Source organism: Felis catus, chromosome X (assembly GCF_018350175.1).
Source record: "Felis catus isolate Fca126 chromosome X, F.catus_Fca126_mat1.0, whole genome shotgun sequence".
NCBI lineage: Eukaryota > Metazoa > Chordata > Mammalia > Carnivora > Felidae > Felis > Felis catus.
The window spans coordinates 13,509,769-13,529,496 of record NC_058386.1 but is presented as its reverse complement, the minus strand read 5'-3'; the positions used below and the strand labels follow the sequence as shown (position 1 = coordinate 13,529,496).

The 19,728-nt window shown below is 42.4% G+C and overlaps 1 protein-coding gene across 8 annotated transcripts in view; it reads right to left on the bottom strand.

The window, feature by feature from the left end:
• Window positions 1–19,728, bottom strand: part of REPS2 (RALBP1 associated Eps domain containing 2) — a 217,346-nt gene that overhangs the window by 104,693 nt on the left and 92,925 nt on the right. For all 8 annotated transcript variants that reach the window (XM_045050522.1, XM_023248871.2, XM_023248867.2 and 5 more), the window contains exons 6-8: window positions 13,025–13,163; window positions 5,977–6,040; window positions 2,990–3,132 (exon numbers count right to left, since the gene is read on the bottom strand). In XM_045050522.1, coding sequence (XP_044906457.1) covers window positions 2,990–3,132; window positions 5,977–6,040; window positions 13,025–13,163 — 346 coding nt within the window. The remainder of the gene's footprint in view (window positions 1–2,989; window positions 3,133–5,976; window positions 6,041–13,024; window positions 13,164–19,728) is intronic.

Below are 19,728 nucleotides of genomic sequence, written 5' to 3'. Positions count from 1 at the left end.
GGGGCCCCTGGGTGGCTCAGTCGGTTGGGCGGCCAGCTATAGCTCAGGTCATGATCTTGTGGTCTGTGAGTTCGAGCCCCACGTCGAGCTCTGTGTTGACAGCTCAGAGCTTGGAGCTTACTTCAGATTCTGTGTCTCCCTCTCTCTCTGCCCCTTCCCTGCTTGCTGTCTCTTTCTCTCTCTCTCTCTCTCTCTCTCTCTCTCTCTCTCTCTCAAAAATAATAAACATTAAAAAGAAAAAGGTGGGATACCATAAAAATGAACCCCCAAAATGAACAGAATCCCTCATATTTTGCAAAGTCTAAAAGCACAGAGAAAACCTACACAGTTCTGGCCATTTTCTTGAGCTGTATATAAAGATAAGCATGAGTGATAAAGCATTAAAAAGTTAACTGCTAAAACCCTCAGGGTTTGCCTAAAATATACCATCACTGAGCCTGATGAGGCTTTAAGAGATCTCTCAGGTTTTTTGTTAGAACTATATAATTATTATTTATGATTAATCCCACAAGCCCTGGAAATGATGTGAAGTCTTTGTTTAATTAAAGGGTATGTCATGGGTTCCTCAGTTGTTGCTGTATAAATACGTGTTGACAGCCTCCACCAAAGACCAGGAACAAACAAGGGGCTTCATTCCAAACGAAAGGAAGGTGCCTCTTGACTGGCACTCTATTTTACAGACTCCACGCCCCCCCCACCCCCACTCCATAAGCAAGACAAAAGCAGTCATTTGCAGCAATAAAGGAATCAAAATGCCACTTGACTTCCATTAACACACTTTTTGCTCAGGGCTTTCAGATTTTTTTAATTTTTATTAGTGATTCCCACCAACAGGGCAGGAGGGTTCCCGTTTTTTCACATCCTCACCAGCACCTGTTGTTTGCTGAGTTGTTAATTTTAGCCACTCGGGGGAGAGGGGAAAATGGGAGATGGGCATGGAGGAGGGCACTTGCTGGGATGTGCACTGGCTGTGGTATGTAAGCGATGAGTCACAGGAATCTACCCCTGAAACCAAGAGCACACTGTATACACTGTATGTTACCCAACTTGACAATTAATTAATTAATTAAAGGTGGGCCAAACAATAAAATAAAATAAAATAAAATAAAATAAAATAAAATAAAATAAAATAAAATAAAATAAAATAAAATATTTTTGTACCTGGGGGGTAGGGGGGCGAGGTAAAAAAAATTTTTTTATTAGTGACTTTTGAAACAGTCTGTGAAATACTTGGATATCTACAAAGTGACTTGTCAAACAAGGAGTCCCGACACCTGGCATAGGTTCCATGGCCAGAGGGCATCACAACAATACAACAGCATTAATCAAGACCCAAAAACAGAAAGCTAAGTGTGGGCATGGGAGATAAAGCTACCCAGGACTCTCCCCAGGGCTGACAATAGGCAACAGTGATGTATTAAATATAACTAAATAGCCCTGGAGCAGACCTTGGCCCTCTGGTTAGCTGTTCACATTAGAGAGAGACAAAGTCCCATGTGGCCCTGCTCCCAGGAGAAGGGGCTCCTGGATGACCCCGTACTGACTTGGTTATGAAACCTGTGCAGTTGCCAAGATTGTTAGTGCTTCTTTGCCTCAATCCAAAAGAAACAAAGAGAAAAAGGAAAAGAGAGAGAGAGAGAGACACCGAAGAGGAAATGGAGCAGCGTGTCACGGTGCCCAACTGCAAACTAGTTCCTGGGGACCCATGAGGGTCTCCCCCAGCCTAGAAGGAAGGGTATACGGCCTGCTGTGGTCAGAAAGCAGCTGCTATTAGCAAAGTCTAAGCTCTTAAATGAGTAGTAGTCTCTACTCTTTGAACGCTCCCGTGCATACATTTTATGAGGCATTTGGGAAAGATCCCAGAATAATGGGTCACTCTTCCCCCACATGTTTACCTGCCATTGGCACCAGCCACATACTTGCTCTCTTCCCTTTGGTTGGGCCTTGGCCCCCTCACTACCAAATACAGAAAATGACAAACTTTTTATTTAAAAGTCAGAGAACCCAAGACTGACTTAGATTAGTCATTGGCCACTTTGAATATAGTGTTGTTATGAGGGGACAAGACATGATAATCTAGGGCCTTTACTAGATCTAACCACAAAATTTACACTCTATTAATGACTAATCACAGTTTCTTTAGACATTGCTCCTTCCTGCCAATAATCATCCATGACTAGCTCTCATGTTTTTAAGAGACCTTCCCTAAAGAAAGGTTACTGACAGTACCAGTTGTTTCTGGACCCTTTCAATGGAAGCTATACTTCTCTAAGTAACAGAAATTGTATCATTGCCCACTGCCTTTGAAAAGGGCAAGAGACACTTAATTTTCCAGTCTTCCAAAAGAATGGATAAAAATGTTAGACTCACCATGACTCTTTCTTATCAAAAGGGTTTGGGGGTAATAGCTTTATTAAGGAGAAAGACAAAGAGCTCTATTCCAACCTTGTGGTGTGCTGGGATTTTCTATCTTTATCTGATTGCAGCTACATGGGTATATGCAGATGTAAAACTTCATCAAGAGTACATTGAGATTACGGCACTCGGCACATTTCATGGCCATGTAATTTTTAACTTCTTCATTAGGTATAAGAGTTCTATTCCATTGCCCCAAGCCACTTGGGGACACTGGGGTGTACCTAAAGATGCCAAATCAGAACTTGGCTCTACAGGAAGATGTTCCTGTTCATTTTGTATCAGCTGAGAGGTTTAGTACTTGCCTACTCGGTAATTTTCACAAAAGGGTAAGGGACTGATTCAAATCCATCCAGAGAGCACCAGAATAGGAGTAACAGATAACTCACACTTTACCCACATCATCCCTATTACTCATATTATAAGTTGTGAGAGTCTAATATCAGTTAAAGGACAGTTACTTTAGATACAAAGGACTCTGCAAAGTACCTGGATACCACCTTAAGGCACAAAAGGCTCTTATAACGTCTGGATGGAAAATGCCCAAGGTTTAGGATTTATGATGAGGCCTTACCTGCTTGCAGGTACTCTGTCTGCAGAGTCGGAGGCAGGCCCTCTGGCAGCGGGTAGCCGTTTTTCCGGGCCACAATGAGATGAAATGCAGCACAGAACTCGGGCAGGGTCAGGGCTCCGTCACAGTCAGCATCACTCAGTTCCCTAAATACAACATGTCACAAGTACCTAACACGGGTCTTAGAGGAAAAGTTACTCAGCCTCGTACATGCAAACACAACTCCCAAGGTCGCTGGGGGTGGCCCTGCAAAGTCCCCAAACTCCTATGAAATCTCAGGGGGCACTTGCAGGACAAATGCTGATCAAGAGCGCTGGCACCAGTGGCCCTTTGTAAACAAGACTTTACACTCCTTGGGTTCTGCGGGAGGTCTGTTTTACAACACCGAGCACATGAGACAAGACACTAGAGCACGAAAAGGAAAATAAGGCCAGTTGGTTGAGAGTCGTTCGATAACCGGGCGGCATGAAGAGCTCCAGACCCGGTGCCCACAGTAGTCGAAGGAAGGGCTGACCTCGGCCTGTGTCGTTGTCCCAGACGTTATACATGTACCCGGGCCCACAAATAAGCACTTGGGTTTCCAGCTTTAAGGAAAAACCTTAAAGTTTTTAAGTCACATAAATGTTGTACCAAAAAATTTGCTTGAGAATTCCCTCCTGGGAAAATACAAGTAAGTTCAATAAACACTGGTTAAATTAGGTTTTCAGATAAAACTAGCAACTTGGGAAGGCTGGAAGCAGATAAGACAGCAAGGCAGAAAGGAAGAGTCTTGAAAAGGCTTATCTTTGCTTCAGTCACTGTTTCCCACTGAAAGGCACAGACCTATTTACTCAGCCCAAAACAAACCCATTTGCCAAAGTAAGACACCATAAGCTCAACTAGTCTCGTAGATGTACAGAGATGCCATATTTGTGCTGGGACAAGTAAAGAGATAGGATATAAACCCGCGCTGGCAAGGTGTCACTATTCCAAAGAAGTACAGAAGGTAAGCTCCCTAACTTTCCTTTGGACCATTCACAGCCTCCTCCCCTCAAATATTTAGAATGAGCCAGCCCTGAAGGAGCAGCCCCCCACCCCCCGGCCCCGGGTGAGAAGTCAGGGAACTGTTTCAAACGCTGGGTGGAGAGAATACCATTCAGCTTTTGCAGATATGTCTCAACAAAAAGATAGGAGGCCTCATGCCAATAATGTTAAAACTGGGAATTCTGCCAAAAACAGAGTGTATTCTTTTCAAAATGATAATTTCTTTTTTTCCCCTAGCTTTAAAATCTAATATAAGGCTTGTCGTAAAAAAGAAAAATTATGCTAGAATATACCGCTGAAGAACCTAAATCCAGCTCAGGATCCCAGATACATTGGCATGCACAAATGTTATTGCAATAGTTTTCCAATAAAACGCACAAAACACGACAGGCAATTTTAAGTCCTACCACGATTTCTATAAATCCTCATGAAAAAAGTCTTACATAAATATTCCAGTGTTTTAATTATATATCTACAGCAGCACGGTCTCCCACCCAGGCTTGAGGAAGAAGAGCCCACACACAGCTGGGAGTTTAGACAGGCAGCAAGCGTTTTCGTCCACGTAAACCGGCCATCTGGACCGTCCCCACACGGCCCTTCTGGAGCCCGGCCACGGCCTGCGTGGCAGCAAGGTGCAGGGCACACCACAGCCGCACATCTGAATGGGGGCCCAGCTGATACACACCAGCCAAATTTGTGAAGCTCGGAGGCAGCTAGAAGAGCCAAATTTGACTTAATTCCAAAACATTTGTGGGCCTTCTGTTCACCTGGCCTCATATCATTAAGAATAGCTTTTCGAGATCCTCTGGTTACTTGCATCATATTGAACAGAAACATCCAGAAATACAATTCACGAGATGGAAATGCTCATGGGCCCACACAATTGTTTAGACAGGAAAGGCATCTAGAGGAGGATAATAACTGGGAAATTCATTTTTAAATAACAGCTAATAGTTACAATGCAGACTATGTGCCAGACACTGATCATTATGCTTCTCATACAAGTTACTCTTCACAGCAACAAAAATCTTAAGTTCCATTCACTCTCTAAGTCTGTTGAAAAAAAACATGCAAGGATAAAGAAGACGTGGTATATAAATGATGGAATATTACTCGGCAATCGAAAAGAATGAAATCTTGCCATTTGCAACAACGTGGATGGAATTAGAGTGTGTTATGCTAAGCGAAACTATTCAGAGAAAGACAAATATCCTATGACTTCACTCATATGTGGAATTTAAGTTACAAAACAGATGCACATAAGGAAAAGGAAGCAAAAATAATATAAAAACAGGGAGGGGGACAAAACAGAAGAGACTCTAAAATACAGAGAACTGAGGGTTGCTGGAAGGGTTCTGGATGGGGGGATGGGCTAAATGGGCAAGAGGCATTAGGGAGGGTACCTGTTGGGATGAGCAGTGGGTGTTATGCATAGGGGATGAATCACTGGGTTCTACTCCTGAAATTATTACTGCACTATGTGCTAACTAACTTGGATGTAAATTAAAATAAATAAATAAGTAAGTAAATAAATAGGAATGGGAATTGGTGAAACACCCCAAGGGAAGATGCTCTTTAAAATAAATTCATTTAGGGGCGCCTGGGTGGCTCAGTCGGTTGAGCGTCCGACTTCGGCTCAGGTCACGATCTCGCGGTCCATGAGTTCGAGCCCCGCGTCGAGCTCTGGGCTGACAGCTCGGAGCCTGGAGCCTGGAGCCTGCTTCGGATTCTGTGTCTCCCTCTCTCTCTGCCCCTCCCCCGTTCAAGCTCTGTCTCTCTCTGTCTCAAAAATAAATAAACGTTAAAAAAAATTTTTTTTAAATAAAATAAATTCATTTAAAAAATAAATACATAAAAATAAAAAATAAAAAACATGCAAAAGATAAGACTTTCCAAATGCAAAAGTAGAAACTAAGGGATGGGTATGTAACGACAGTATGATACTATATGGCATTAATTGTACTTACCATATGTAGGAGAGTTCTGGAATGGAAAGCTTTGATTTGGTGAAGAAGTTCTTGGCCACAGAACCTGCCAAGAAAGCCACTGTTTAAATAAATCATTAATTACTCATCTAGAGCAGCTTTTATAGTTACATGTAAATGAATCACCATTGTTTCATTCAGCAATTCCTACCATATAACAACAAACATAACACTTATTCATCAAAGCAACTATAAATCATATGACTAAAAACAACATATTAACAGCTTTTAAAAGAACATATAAATTAGGGGCGCCCTGGTCGCTCAGTTTGTTAAGTGTCCGGCTCTCGATTTCAGCTCAGGTCAGAATTTCACAGTTCATGAGATGGAGCCCTGTGTCGGTCTCTGCATTGACAGCGCAAAGCCTGCTTGGGATACTTCCTCTCTCTCTTTCTCTCCTCTCCTCTCCTCTTCTCTCTCTCCCCCCTCCACCCTCCCTCTCAAAATAAATAAACTTAAAAAAAATAAAACAGAGCAAAAAGAAGAAAGTTAACACCATTAATCTCATCACACAAAGATAAAACAGACATTTTGGTAAAGACTTTGGTGAGATTTAAGATCTCTTGGTGGCTCTTTGAGAAACTTCCAGGAACCTCTTGCTACTTTCTTTATTCATCACAAATTTACCAGTATCAGTTGAAATCGGGTAATTCCATTTTACATGTTACACTGCTCCAGGTCCCAACTGCACTTAATGTTAGACACATCCTTATTGAGACAGAAATTTTTATGGCTAGACCCACCCTTATTGAGACAGAAATTTTTATGGTTTCAGCTCTCAGACCACTTTCAAAATTCAAAGGCCTCAATTCTAACACAAAGAACAGTTAAATCAAAGCCTCAAGCTCTAAGCCAATAAAGTCAAAAGTCCTTGGCAATCTCAAGGCTTCTAATTGGCCTTAAAACAATGGATTATAATGTATCCTAAAGCAGACTTATTTTCCTTTGATAGATTATTATGGATCAAAGGCAAAGTGCCCTACTAACCAATGAGCTTTCTCCCCAAAAGCATCCTGGAAATAATGCTGACATAGGATTGTTGGCCATCGACGTAGCCACCTTGTGTCAAACGTTTGCAAGAAATGTCTTGAAAGCCTATTTACCAGCTATTTTATAGATATAAAGACATTCTCCCCTCAACTCATTCTTCTTTTTCCCCCTTAATATCCTTTCTTCAAATCACACTAGGTCCAAACCCAAACAAGAGACTTGGCCTGGTCTTCAGACAGTACAGAGGGTGTTCTGCCATGGTGTCCCGAAGAGAGTAGGTAGGACCCACCGGGAAGCTGACAGCTAACAAGTTCAGTTGTACCCTGGCTGCCGCCTGCCAGAGGAGGAAACTGATGAGAGCCCATGTGCTCCCTTCTTTTGGTGCTAAGAGAAGTTCCATCAGTGAACCAGAACCCTCACCCCAGCCCCACTCCCAGCCAACTTAGAAACCCCAAGCCAGCTCCCTTTCCTTGCCCTTTCCAGCCATTTTCAGACCTGCTGTGAAGCCTGATATGGCGCAAAAGAGAGAGAGGTGAGGCTTTAAAAAGCTGTCAGCAACCAAACATCAAAATGTAGATTCAGACTTTTTACTGCAAGGAGTCTCTAAGCCCAGTTAAAACACACACACACACACACACAGCTATATATAGCATTGATATATCAGTGATAAAATGTTAACATACTGAATAGATATAGACCTTTAAAAAATAAAGACCAATAACACAATGTAAAAATAGGTAGAGCTATGACAGTTCACAGAAATAGAATCTAATTGGCTCTTTTTTTTTTTTAAAGTAAACTCTACCCCAAGATGGGGCTTGAACTCACGGCCCCAAGATCAAGTCACACACTCTACCAACTAAGCCAGCCAAGCATCCCAATTGACTCTTAACCATATTTTTAAAAATTCAATATTCTTCATAGGAGTTCTATAAATTTGAACCAAACACAGGATTTCTTGTCTATTAAATGGAGGGAAAATACAAAAGTAGGTAAACATGTTGTGATAACAAGATTGTGGGAGAGCGAGCATCTTTTACGATGCTGGTGCAATGACAACATGGCACAAGCCTAATGAAGGAGTGTTTTCCAATGTCTAGTAAAATCACACTACCCAAAGATACACTGACAAAAATAACAAAAATGAAGAAAGACATGTGCAGAGGGCTATTCACAATGGAAATATGTATCATAGCAAAAGACTACAAATAATCCCAAAAGAGGACCAGTTAAATAAATGATTGCATATCACACAATCTAATAGTACACGACTATAAAAGGGGATGGGAAATATCTCTACATGCAACTATGGAATAATCAGCAGGACATAGGGTTAAGTGGAACAAGCAAGGTGGAGAGAAGTACAAATACTATGCTATCATTTATCTAACAAAAGATGAGAGATAAGAATATACACATACACATACATATATGAATTTGCTTTTACTCTTAAAAACAGATAAACCATTAAAAAGGGAGCAAGAAAAGGAAGAGAGGGGATAGGAACAGAAGCTAGACTTTGTTCATCATTTTTGTAGACTCAAATTCAGAACTGTGTAAAAATTTTATGTAAGTATAAAACTAAATTTCAAAAAGCACAATCCCTAAAAACTGAAATCAAAACAATTAAAACTGGGGGCATCTGGGTGGCTCAGTTGGTTAAGCATCCAACTTCAGCTCAGGTCATGATCTCGTGGCTCCTGAGTTGGAACCCCGTGGCGGGCTCTGTGCTGACAGCTCAGAGCCTGAAGCCTATTTCAGATTCTGTGTCTCCCTCTCTCTCTGCCCCTCCCCTGCTTGCTCTCTCTCTCTCTCTCTCTCTCTCTCTCTCTCTCTCTCAAAAATAAACATTAAAAAGCATTTTTTTAACAATTAAAACTGAAAAGAACAAAGTTGGAGAACTCCCACTTCCTAATTTCCAAACCTACTACAATACTCAAGACAGTGTGGTATTAGCTTTAGACTAGACAGTGGAAATCAGTGGAAAAATATTAACATCCAGAAACAAACCCTCACATTCATGGTAAACTAAATTTTGACTAGGATGCTAAAATAATTAAATCATGGAAAGAATCTTCCAACCCCCCCCCCAAAAAAAAATGGTGCCGGGACAACTGGATATCAACATGCAAAAGAATTTGAATTGAATTGAAATTTGAATACCTACCTCATATCATACACAAAAACACAAAAACTAACTCAAAATGGATCAAAGACCTAAAGATAAGAGATAAAACTCTAATATAACAGAGATATATAGGGGCGCCTGGGTGGCTCAGTCGGTTAAGCGTCCGACTTCAGCCAGGTCACGATCTCGCGGTCCGTGAGTTCGAGCCCCGCGTCAGGCTCTGGGCTGATGGCTCGGAGCCTGGAGCCTGTTTCCGATTCTGTGTCTCCCTCTCTCTCTGCCCCTCCCCCGTTCATGCTCTGTCTCTCTCTGTCCCAAAAATAAATAAACGTTGAAAAAAAAAACATAATTAACAGAGATATATAAACTCTCTAATATGAGATAAAACTCTAACAATACACCTTCTTAGAAGAAATATAAATTTTCATGACCTTGGATTAGGCAACGTTCTCTTAGTTATGGCACCAAAAGCACAATCAACAACAACAAAAAATAGATAAGCTGGACATCAACAGAATTAAAAACGTATGTGCTTCAAAAGACACCACTAGGAAAATAAAAGGCCAAGCCATTGATTGGGAAAAAATATTTCCAAATCAAGTCTGATAAGGAACATGTATCGAGAATACAGGCATACCCCATTTTATTATGCCTCATTTTACTGCACTTGGCAAATACTGCATTTTTTACAAATTGAAGGTTTGTGGCATCCTTGTGTTGAGCAAGTCTATTGGTACCATTTTTCCAAAAGCCTTTGCTCGCTTCGGGTCTCTATCACATTTTGGTAATTCTTGCAATATTTCAAATTTTTGCATTATTATATTTGTTATGGTGATCCGTGATCAGTGATTACAACTCACAGAAAGCTCACAAGATGGTGAGCATATTACAGCAATAAATTATTTTTAGTTAAAATACGTATATTGGGTTTTTTTTAGATAACATGCTATTGCACACTTAACAGACTACAGTATAGCGTAAATATAACTTTTATATGCACTGGGAAACCAAAAAATTTATTTGACTTGCTTTATTGCAATATCCACTTTACGGCAGTGGTCTGGAACCAAACCCTCAATATTTCCGAGGTATACCTATACGGAGGAACTCTTACCGTTCAGTATTTATTTAAAATGGCAAAGGATGTGAATAGACATTTCCCCCAAACAAGATCTACAAAGGGCCAATAAGAACATGAAAAGATGTCCAATGTCACTATTCATCTGGGAAATACTAATCATAACCACAAAGAGATACTACTTCACATCCACTAGTGAGACAGGAGGGAGGAAGACAAGTTGACCAAAGCAAAGCCATTGTGGTTTTCGGCTGACCCTTAACCTAAAAGTCAGCAGGTAATAAAGAGAGTCACAAGATCTGACTCGTGGGAGACCATAAGACCCTACTCCCTCTGGCAGTAAAAGCCACAAAGGCCAGACATTCCTAAAATTGCTCCCTGTGGGTAATTTCACAACCCTAAGACAATGGAAAAACTAACCACTCAGTGTAAATGATAAACCCAAAGCTAAAGAGTAAGCCCCTTCTTATATAGTCAACTAATTTAAAAACACATAAAACACTTTCTTAGATGCAAAGGCGGGGGGGGGGGGGGTCCTCTTCCTCACCTGAGAGAAGAGACAGCTATTTTGTCTGTGAAGTAGCTCCTTTCTTACTTCTATACTTAATAAATTTGTGTCTCTTTCTCTAAACAGCCCGCTCCTGAACTCTTTCTCGCCCAAAGCCAAGAGACCCTCATGGCAAGGGGCCAAGGCCCTCCCTCTTGGAGTCTCAGCCCATCTGGCATGACTAGGATGGCTGTAATCAAAAGACAAACAATAAGTGTCTGTGAGGATGTGGAGTAACCGGAACCCTCACATGCTGCTGGTGGCAACGCAAAACGATGCAGGCACCGTGCAACACAGTCTGACTGGTCTTCCGATGATTAAACACAGAGTTACCATATGGTCCAGCAATTCCACCCCGGGCTATACATTTAAGAGAAATCAAAACATACATGCACACACCAAAAAAGTGCACACGAATGTTCACAGCAGCATTATTCTTAATCGCCAAGAAGTGGAAACAACCCAAATCAAATGCCCATCAACTGATGAATAAATAAAATGTAGTATATCTACACAGTGGAAATTATTCAGCCATAAACAGCAGTGAAGTTCAATGAAGTTCTAGCACACAGTACAACCCGGATAAACCTTAAAAATATTATGCTAAGTGAAAGAAGTCACACACAAAAGACCACACATTATACGATTTCATTTATAGGAAAAGCCCAAAATAGGCAAAACTATAGAGAGAAAAAGTAGTTTAGTCATTATGGAGGGCTGTGAGGGAGAGGAGGAGTGGGGAATAATTGCTAATAAGCAGGTGGTTTGTTGGGAGGTAATGAAAGCGTTCTAAATTTAGATTGTGAATATATTCTGTAAACACTAAAACCACTGAACTGTACACTTTACAGGAGTGAATTTTATGGTATGCTAATCTCAATAAAGTTGATTTTTAAAAGAGGCATCACCTAGCTGCAATATATGAACCCCTCTGACCTCGAACAAATTCAACTATTTTTAAGGCACTGGTGAGACAACCAGGGAAACAAAGACTTGGGGACATTAAGGAAACATGTTTTGCATTTTTTTTAATGTGTGCCCATGGATTGCAGTTATGTTTTTAAAAGAGGTCTTTCTTATCATTCAAGATACATCCTGAAACATTTTCAAATGAAACGATCTGGTAATGGCTTCAAACTCATCTGCGCTGACAGAGTATATAGACAAAACAAAATCACTGGTGCTGTGTAATAGGTACATAGGGATTCATTATACTAGCCACTCTAGCTGTATCCGTACTTGAAATTCTGCAAAATAAAAAGGTTAAAAGAAAATAAAAACACTCCTAAGAGCTACCATCTGTATTTGTCTAATTATTTGCATACATTGTGAAGAAAGTCACTTAAGCAGCGGGTAAGGTCAGCAAATGGTCAATGTGGGTTTCTGCTTATTTTTTTTAAGCCATGTTGTCAACATTAATTTGCTCTATCTACAATACTGTGCTTTCAATAAAGCTTTTACCAACCAATCAGAAATGATGTCTGAATTTGTACAAGTATATTTCAATTACACACCTTATTTCTCGAGAGAAAATTAGTCTTAGTCCACATTCAGTATGTCAGGTTACAATTATGGAGGGCATACTGTTATTCTTCAAAATTGAACTATAAAAAAAAAATTTTATGAATTTTTCTTCCAGGCTCTACTATTTCACTGTTTGTTTAGTCTTCAGCCCAGTAAAACATAGGCACACAGGAATTAAACCAATTTGTCTCAGTTTGAATTTTACAGGAGAAATCAATGGGAATACATATTTTGAAGACAACCCAGAAGAACAGACATGCGGACATAAAACTGCTGGCCAATTTTACTCCTGTATTTTAATTTCTCTCAGAAAATCCTGAGGTAAAAGACTTGAGCCAAAGGAAACAAGCATGAATTTGGACTTCTAAAGCGTACATGACATAAAGAGACTTGTGACGCTAACTCTTTAGAAGGCCATGCTACATCTTGGCTCTAATATGAAGAAGCAATTAAAGGTGTCACCTTGGTGCCACAGTCTATCATTTCAAGAAGTGCCCCAGCTAATAAGGCACAGGTCTAGACCAGGTTCCCCCAAATTCCATTTAACCTCTTCAAAACAGAAATGTAATTTTCTAAATGTCATTGCCAAGTATTCTTCTGCATGGCTTATAGTTGATAAGAAATTCAATCTTAGAGGAAAACAAACTGGAATCACAAAAGGCTGTCACATTCGTTTTGTGTGGACTCTTTCTCAAGATGTGTACTGTTATGTGTGTGAGACAATGATCTGGGACCCAGGTCTTCACCCATCAGACTCCATTACCTGAAATGAAGGAGCTCGGGTCAGGCTGAAGGGATCGGAACTGATTGACATAGTACTCGCGCTGTTCTTCTGTTATCCTCCAGGGTTCATCTGGGTAATTACTGTTGTTATCCTGCGGTTCTCTCTCCACGGAAAAGGACTTTATAAAAAATAAATATGCAAATGCTCAGAGAATTTGTCTTTAGCGAGATGAAGCAGAAATATTAAACGTCAGTAAAAGTTACGCATTATACTTATTTTTTCCTCAAGAGAATAAACACCTTGTAACTAGGACGTAATGAGAACATAAACTTCTGAGGGGCAGACAGCATGCTTTATACGTTTCTTTGTATACCTCAAAGTTGTTAACAGGACTGAGCATGAAATACTGAGTACTTGGTGAGGGACAAAAGTTTTTCCAATGTGATGAAGAGAGAGTAAAAAGGATGATCATTCTTTTCTTTTCAATTTTTTTTAATGTTTTATTTATTTTTTGACAGCGAGAGACAGAGTGTGAGTGGGGGAGGGGCAGAGAGAGAGGGAGACACAGGATCTGAAGCAGGCTCCAGGCTCTGAGCTGTCAGCACAGAGCCTGATGTGGGGCTCGAACCCACGAGCTGTGAGATCATGACCTGAGCCGAATGAAGTCTGACGCTTAACCGACGAGCCACCCACGTGCCCCAAAAGGATGATCATTCTTACCTTCAAATATTCACCACATTTTTACCCTTTCAGATTAGCTGAGTAGACAGCAAAATAATCTAGATTCCTTTTAAACCATTTTTAAAAATCTACAAAAGCTATAACCATGTCATCTTTTTTCTGAGGCATTCCCGGTGTATAAATCTGGGAATCCAAAGTTCCAATTCCAATGCCACCTCCGCAGGTCCTACTCGAGTGGCAAGTGAGGATCACAGAACCTCTCGTTCTGCATTTGTGAACTGGGAATAATGCTCCGAAACGGAACTAGGTAGAGAACAACCGCTCCTGACCACAGCAAACAGGATGACACAACCAGGGGTGCATCCGACCTGCCACTAGGGGGCATGCAAGGCAAATTTGAGGATTTAAGGATACAGACAACCAGAAAAGTAGTTCAGGAGAACACAAGACTATAAGAGGCAATGAGGAAAGAAGCACAAGTGGTTCCATCCCTCCCATCCACCCTAAGGCTAAGGAGCTACTTGCCAAGGGCCACCTCCATGGAACCAAGAGGTGAACACAAGCAACGTGAGCCTTAAGGACAAAAGCAGACTAGGAAAGAAGAGATATTACTGCTAATAAAGCCGCCTGCTTCTGAACACACTATCAAGAAATTAATCATTAGGAGAGCATTCTACTCACTATCCCTAGAAAAGACATCCAACCATCTCTGCACCCTTCCTCCCACCCCAACACACATACCCCCCACCCCAGCAAGTAATTCTTCCCAGGGACACCCAGCTCTCCTCTCCTCTGGGGCCTCTCAGAGAGGAAATGAGATTATAAAATGTTGAGCTGTGATATAACCTTGAGATGTCATCTTTAAAGTTTTCATTTAACAGGTGAATTTCCACTAAATGTAAATCAAACCATTTTTAAATGCCCCCCGAAGCCACTGATCATTAGTTAATACCTTAAATTCATAGAATGCTTTCGAATTTACCAAGGACTATACACACCTATCTCATCTGAGCATCTCAAAACCTCTGAAAGGTAGACATAGCAGGTATTATTATCCTTTTGCCAGATGAAGGAATGAAGACTCAAAGAACTCAAGGGATGAGCGCATATCCTTCATTATTTTCCATCAGCATCAATGCATTACTGCAGTCAGCAAGTAACTGCCCTCCACTTTATCTATTGTTCAAAATCAGCCTACTCCGTATCAGGACTTTTCTAAATTGGGCTGCTTCCAAATTGCTTTCAGAAACCCCTAACATCCCGGTAATAATACAAATAAAACAAGAAAGGCCACAATTCAGTCTAAGCACCCAGTGGACCACACAATTTTCCAAAACACTCCCACCAAATTCAAGTGCTCCACACTAGCACTTTCTGAACATGCCCATATGACCAGGTTCCAGGGGCAAAACCCAAGGTAGAGGGCGTTGGCATGCAACGGATTGGGTTCCTGGCCAAATTACAATGTGTAGAGCTCCCGGGAATGCTGCCCTTCTGGGTAGCACTGAAAGAAACAGCTGGAGTAAAGGTATCTATCTAAAAAGCTGGGCACATGGGGCGCCGGGGTGGCGCAGTCGGTTAAGCGTCCGACTTCAGCCAGGTCACGATCTCGCGGTCCGGGAGTTCGAGCCCCGCGTCGGGCTCTGGGCTGATGGCTCGGAGCCTGGAGCCTGTTTCCGATTCTGTGTCTTCCTCTCTCTCTGCCCTTCCCCCGTTCATGCTCTGTCTCTCTCTGTCTCAAAAATAAATAAAAAACGTTGAAAAAAAAATTAAAAAGCTGGGCACGGACCGGACACAAGAACGGATGTTTACGAGTGAACAATTAAGCGGACAGAGATGGTTCACGAACCCGGCAGGACACGGTTGGAGAGCTCTACCCACTGCCACCCTGCAAAGGAAGGCACAGAAATCTCTGTGCTGGGTGTTGGCCGCTGAATTCCTTGATTCTGACACAGAAGCTACTATTTCCCTACCATACACTCCTTTCCGCCTGGAACTGAAGCTGCCGTATCCAGTTGTTGTTATGTGAGCCCACGTTTGTTCTTTCTCCAATCCCAGGACCACCTGCTCACTCTATTTCCTCTCCCACATTATCTCACTCCTGACTGGCATCAGTAGCCTCTTAGCAGGTGTCAAGTCTATTCTGCCAGCAGGAAGCAGGAACAGACAGGAGAAGTGATGATTCCTCTGCTCAAAAGCATACAGAGACGACTTGTTGCCTAATTTAAAAAATGTACCTCCTCCACGCAGCCTTCAGGGTCCTTACAATTCCTCCTCCTCCTTGCTCACTCTCAGCAGGCATCTGCTCACTCTTCGTAGGTCAGATGTGTACCTTCTTCCCAGCCCATCCTTTCTCTGATCTCAGCCTATTATCCCCAGCCTCTGAGCCTATTACTCAAGTCCCAGTGCCCCCAAGGGCCCGCCAATGTACCTGCCAGGCCCACAGCTACTGCAGACGGCACTGCCCATCCCCCAGCTCTGACACAAAGGCGGGCCTGGCGGTTATGTGTGTACCATGACACCCAGCTCACATCTGCTCTTGCCCAACTGAGTCCAAGGAAGCAGGGGTGGGCACACAGTTTCTGGCCTCTGGGATGCTGTTGCATAGAAAGCTCTACTCTAGCAAGGAAAACTTCAGCCGTATGCTCATTACTGGGGGTGTGGATAAGAAATATGAAGATCAACAAGCACAGAAAGCAGACCCTGAGCAGATACAGAGAGGCCATGAGGCACAGTGACAGCCAGAACCAGCAGAAGCAGAACCCGTGAGGTAGAGAAGTACGAAAAAGAAAAGGAGGTGAGGATGGCGGTTGGCAGCCAAAAGATAAGCGGACAGTGAAGAAAACTCAAGGAGACTAGGGCAAGTCCTGTTAATGGCAAAACAAGCACAAATAACCAAGAACTCCCACTCCTCTGGACCAGTGGGCCACTCCCTGTCTCTCATTTCTTAGATTCATGAGAACGCCAACCCTCCTCCATTTCAAGAAAACTTAAGCTGGCAAGGAGAGTTCCTGCTCCCTCAGACCAAGAAGGCCTCACAACAAAGAGAGAGGGCATATGAACACTGTATAACCCGTGCAGAACACAGTGTGGCCCTCCTCCTGGCTTGCACTAAATGTGTTCACCTACTCCCATTCTCTTTCCCCTTGCTTCCCACTGCATGGTTTTAACTGATTTAATAAACCAAGTAATTAGCCATCTTTAAAAATAAGAATTCTTGTAAGTGCCACACAGTGTGAACATTTCAAGTGCTCCTGAATATCATCACTCGGGTTTCAACCTGGAGGACCACAACCGTATCATGTACTCCTTTATTCTATGTACAGTCATTAGCAGGTACATCACAGATACCAAAGAGCAGTGTGAGATCCACTGACTGATGCACTCTAGTAAGTTCAGGTGTATGTCTTATATTAAAAGAGGTGCAGAAATACTACTCTGTGCTGTGCTTAATGAAAGAAAACCTAGGAGTCTATTTCATACTTAAAGTTTCAGATCTATCAAAAGAAGTCCATGTCTATCTTCCTGTAGTTCGTCCATGGTCTCTGATCTCTACGGGGAGTTCTCACATTCCATATCCATTAAGTGAGTGTTTCAGGGACAGGTGAAGGTATATGGAAGGGGTAGATGACATTCCACATATTCTTAGGCTGAAACAGTCTAAAAGAAAGCTGATCTACAAGAAGCAAAATGATTTGAACTTTGCTGCAGGAGGTGATCTACTCATTCATTCATTCAACAGATACCTGCTGATCATTAAGTATATTTCAGACACTAGAGATTCTGGCTACCCTGTTGGGCCAACAGATTCTTTTTTTTTCAAGGAAGGCTAGAGTTTAGCCAGGGAGAAAAACAAACAGGCAATCTCAAAAACAGTGAAGGGTAGTCTAGAACTTTTCTACTCAAAGTACAGTCTCCAGACCACCCACATCAACATCACCTGAGGACTTACTAGAAACAGAGAACCTTGGGCTCTACCCTACATCTGGTGAATCATAAAGTTCCAGAGTAGGACCCAGGAATCTGTGGTGTAACAAGCCCTCTAGATGATATGAAGCACACTCAAGTTTGAGAAGCCAGGCCATAGAACAAGCAGGGCAAGACAAACAAAAGGAATAGCATTTGTCAAAACTCCAAAAAATGAGAGAAGATGGCCATCTTCTGAAATTAGCTCAGTGGACTACACGTAGAGAGAAAAGATTGCTGGTACAAAGCGGATGTTAGTGGAGTTGCCTCAAGGTGCTCCAGACAGCAAGCAAGGCCCCGATCATGAAGGCCCAGGTTGAGAGGTACAGACTGTATCTAGAAGGCAATAGGAAGCCACAGATAAGTATTAAACAGGACAATGAAATAATCAGATGTCAGTTACAGAAAGATCACTTCAGTGAGGAGAATGGAAGGAGAAACACTAAAGGCAGGAAGACAAGTTAAGGCCACATGAGCAACCCTGGCCAGAGGTCAAGATGGGCCAGAGTTAGGGAGAGGATGAGAGGAGTCAGGGAGGAAAAAGCCATACGGCCATGACCAGAGGAAGGCCCACTCCAGCAGTGAGATGGCAGCTAAGGACCCCTCTGTCAGCAGCTCGAAGTCCATCTTGCTGCAGGACCCAGATATCTGCACGCAACATCTCCAAACGAACCCACAAGTCAAGTGAAACAATGGGCACAACTTGACAAAGGTCTGGGAAGTCAGCCACCTAAGAGAGAATGTCGAACTCCAAAGGCTGGAAGCACGGAGAAATGGGGGTGGATAAGCTACGGAGCCTCGGGCTCCCAAGCAGAAGCCAGAACCAGGCAAAGCTCCACTCATGCACGCACCCTAGGAGGCCGCTCCCAGTTCAACTCCAGCGGTTCTGTTGGCTGGGTGGAGATATTTGCGAGTTGGTGCCAATTTTGAGCTCTGCCAGCATTTTTAAGATAAAAGGAGAGAGAAACCTTCCACATCTGTCTGCTTAAGCCACATACATATGGTCCATTATGCAGTTTCTCTAGACACAGGAGAATTAGATTTGCTTGTATTTAAAACATTCAAACCCTTAGTTTCGTTTCAAGTGAAATGCAAATATTTGGCACTACAAGTTATTATCTCCGGGGAAAACAGGCTGTTTATAATGAAAGAGACTTCAAAAGACTCATTAAAAAGTAATACTATTAATAAAATCCCAAAAGGTGACATTTACCCCTGAAGTATCTTAAAAATCAAGCACAGTTGAATAACATGAATTGCAAGGAGGCATTACAGGGAGAATTTACAAAGGGCGTGTATATTGTTTCAACCACAGAACATTTCTGTTTAGAATATAATCTCACCCTGGAGGCATCCTGTAAGTGCTGCCCAAGAGTCCAGCCATTTTTCACCTGAGGATGCAATGATCTCATGCCAGTGTCCTTCTGGTACCTTGGTAAACAAACCATCTGGAGTAGCAAAAGCTCATACAAAGCCCACAGTGAATATGTGAGAACACCTCACCTACTGACAATATTTTGGAAAGAAGATGGCCATAGTGCAACCACTGATCAAAACACGATTTCATGAGCAAAGATGTGAGAAGACTCAATCACTCAATCACCCCTAATGAGAAACAATGGCTAACAGGCTGGTGAGACCAGACGATAGCCCGAGTGAATACTGACCTGCCTAAGGAAAGATCATGGCCACTGATCAGCCACGGGGCTGAGGCAAAAGAAGAGTCATAGAGGCAAATGACAGCCACGCTGATAGGTGGGATCATGGCAGCTGTCCTCCGATCATTTACACCACACGAGGCCTGGTACAGAAGTATCAGTGAGTGGCTGTGGTTGCCCACCCCACAATGACATGTTCTACCACACCCCCTGCAGTGAGCTGCAGCCACATGACTGAGTTCTAGCCAATGCAATGTGAGCACCAGTGACCTGCGCCATTTCCACATACGGTTAGCACCCTGTGGCACTCTATGCTAGTCCACAAGGGCCGCTGCATGGGGGATGGCACAGCGAAAGGACAGAAGGAGCACTGCTGCCTGAATCACCATGGGGAAGAAAGCTGCCTACCAATCTGTTAGAGGAGTGAGAAATACACCG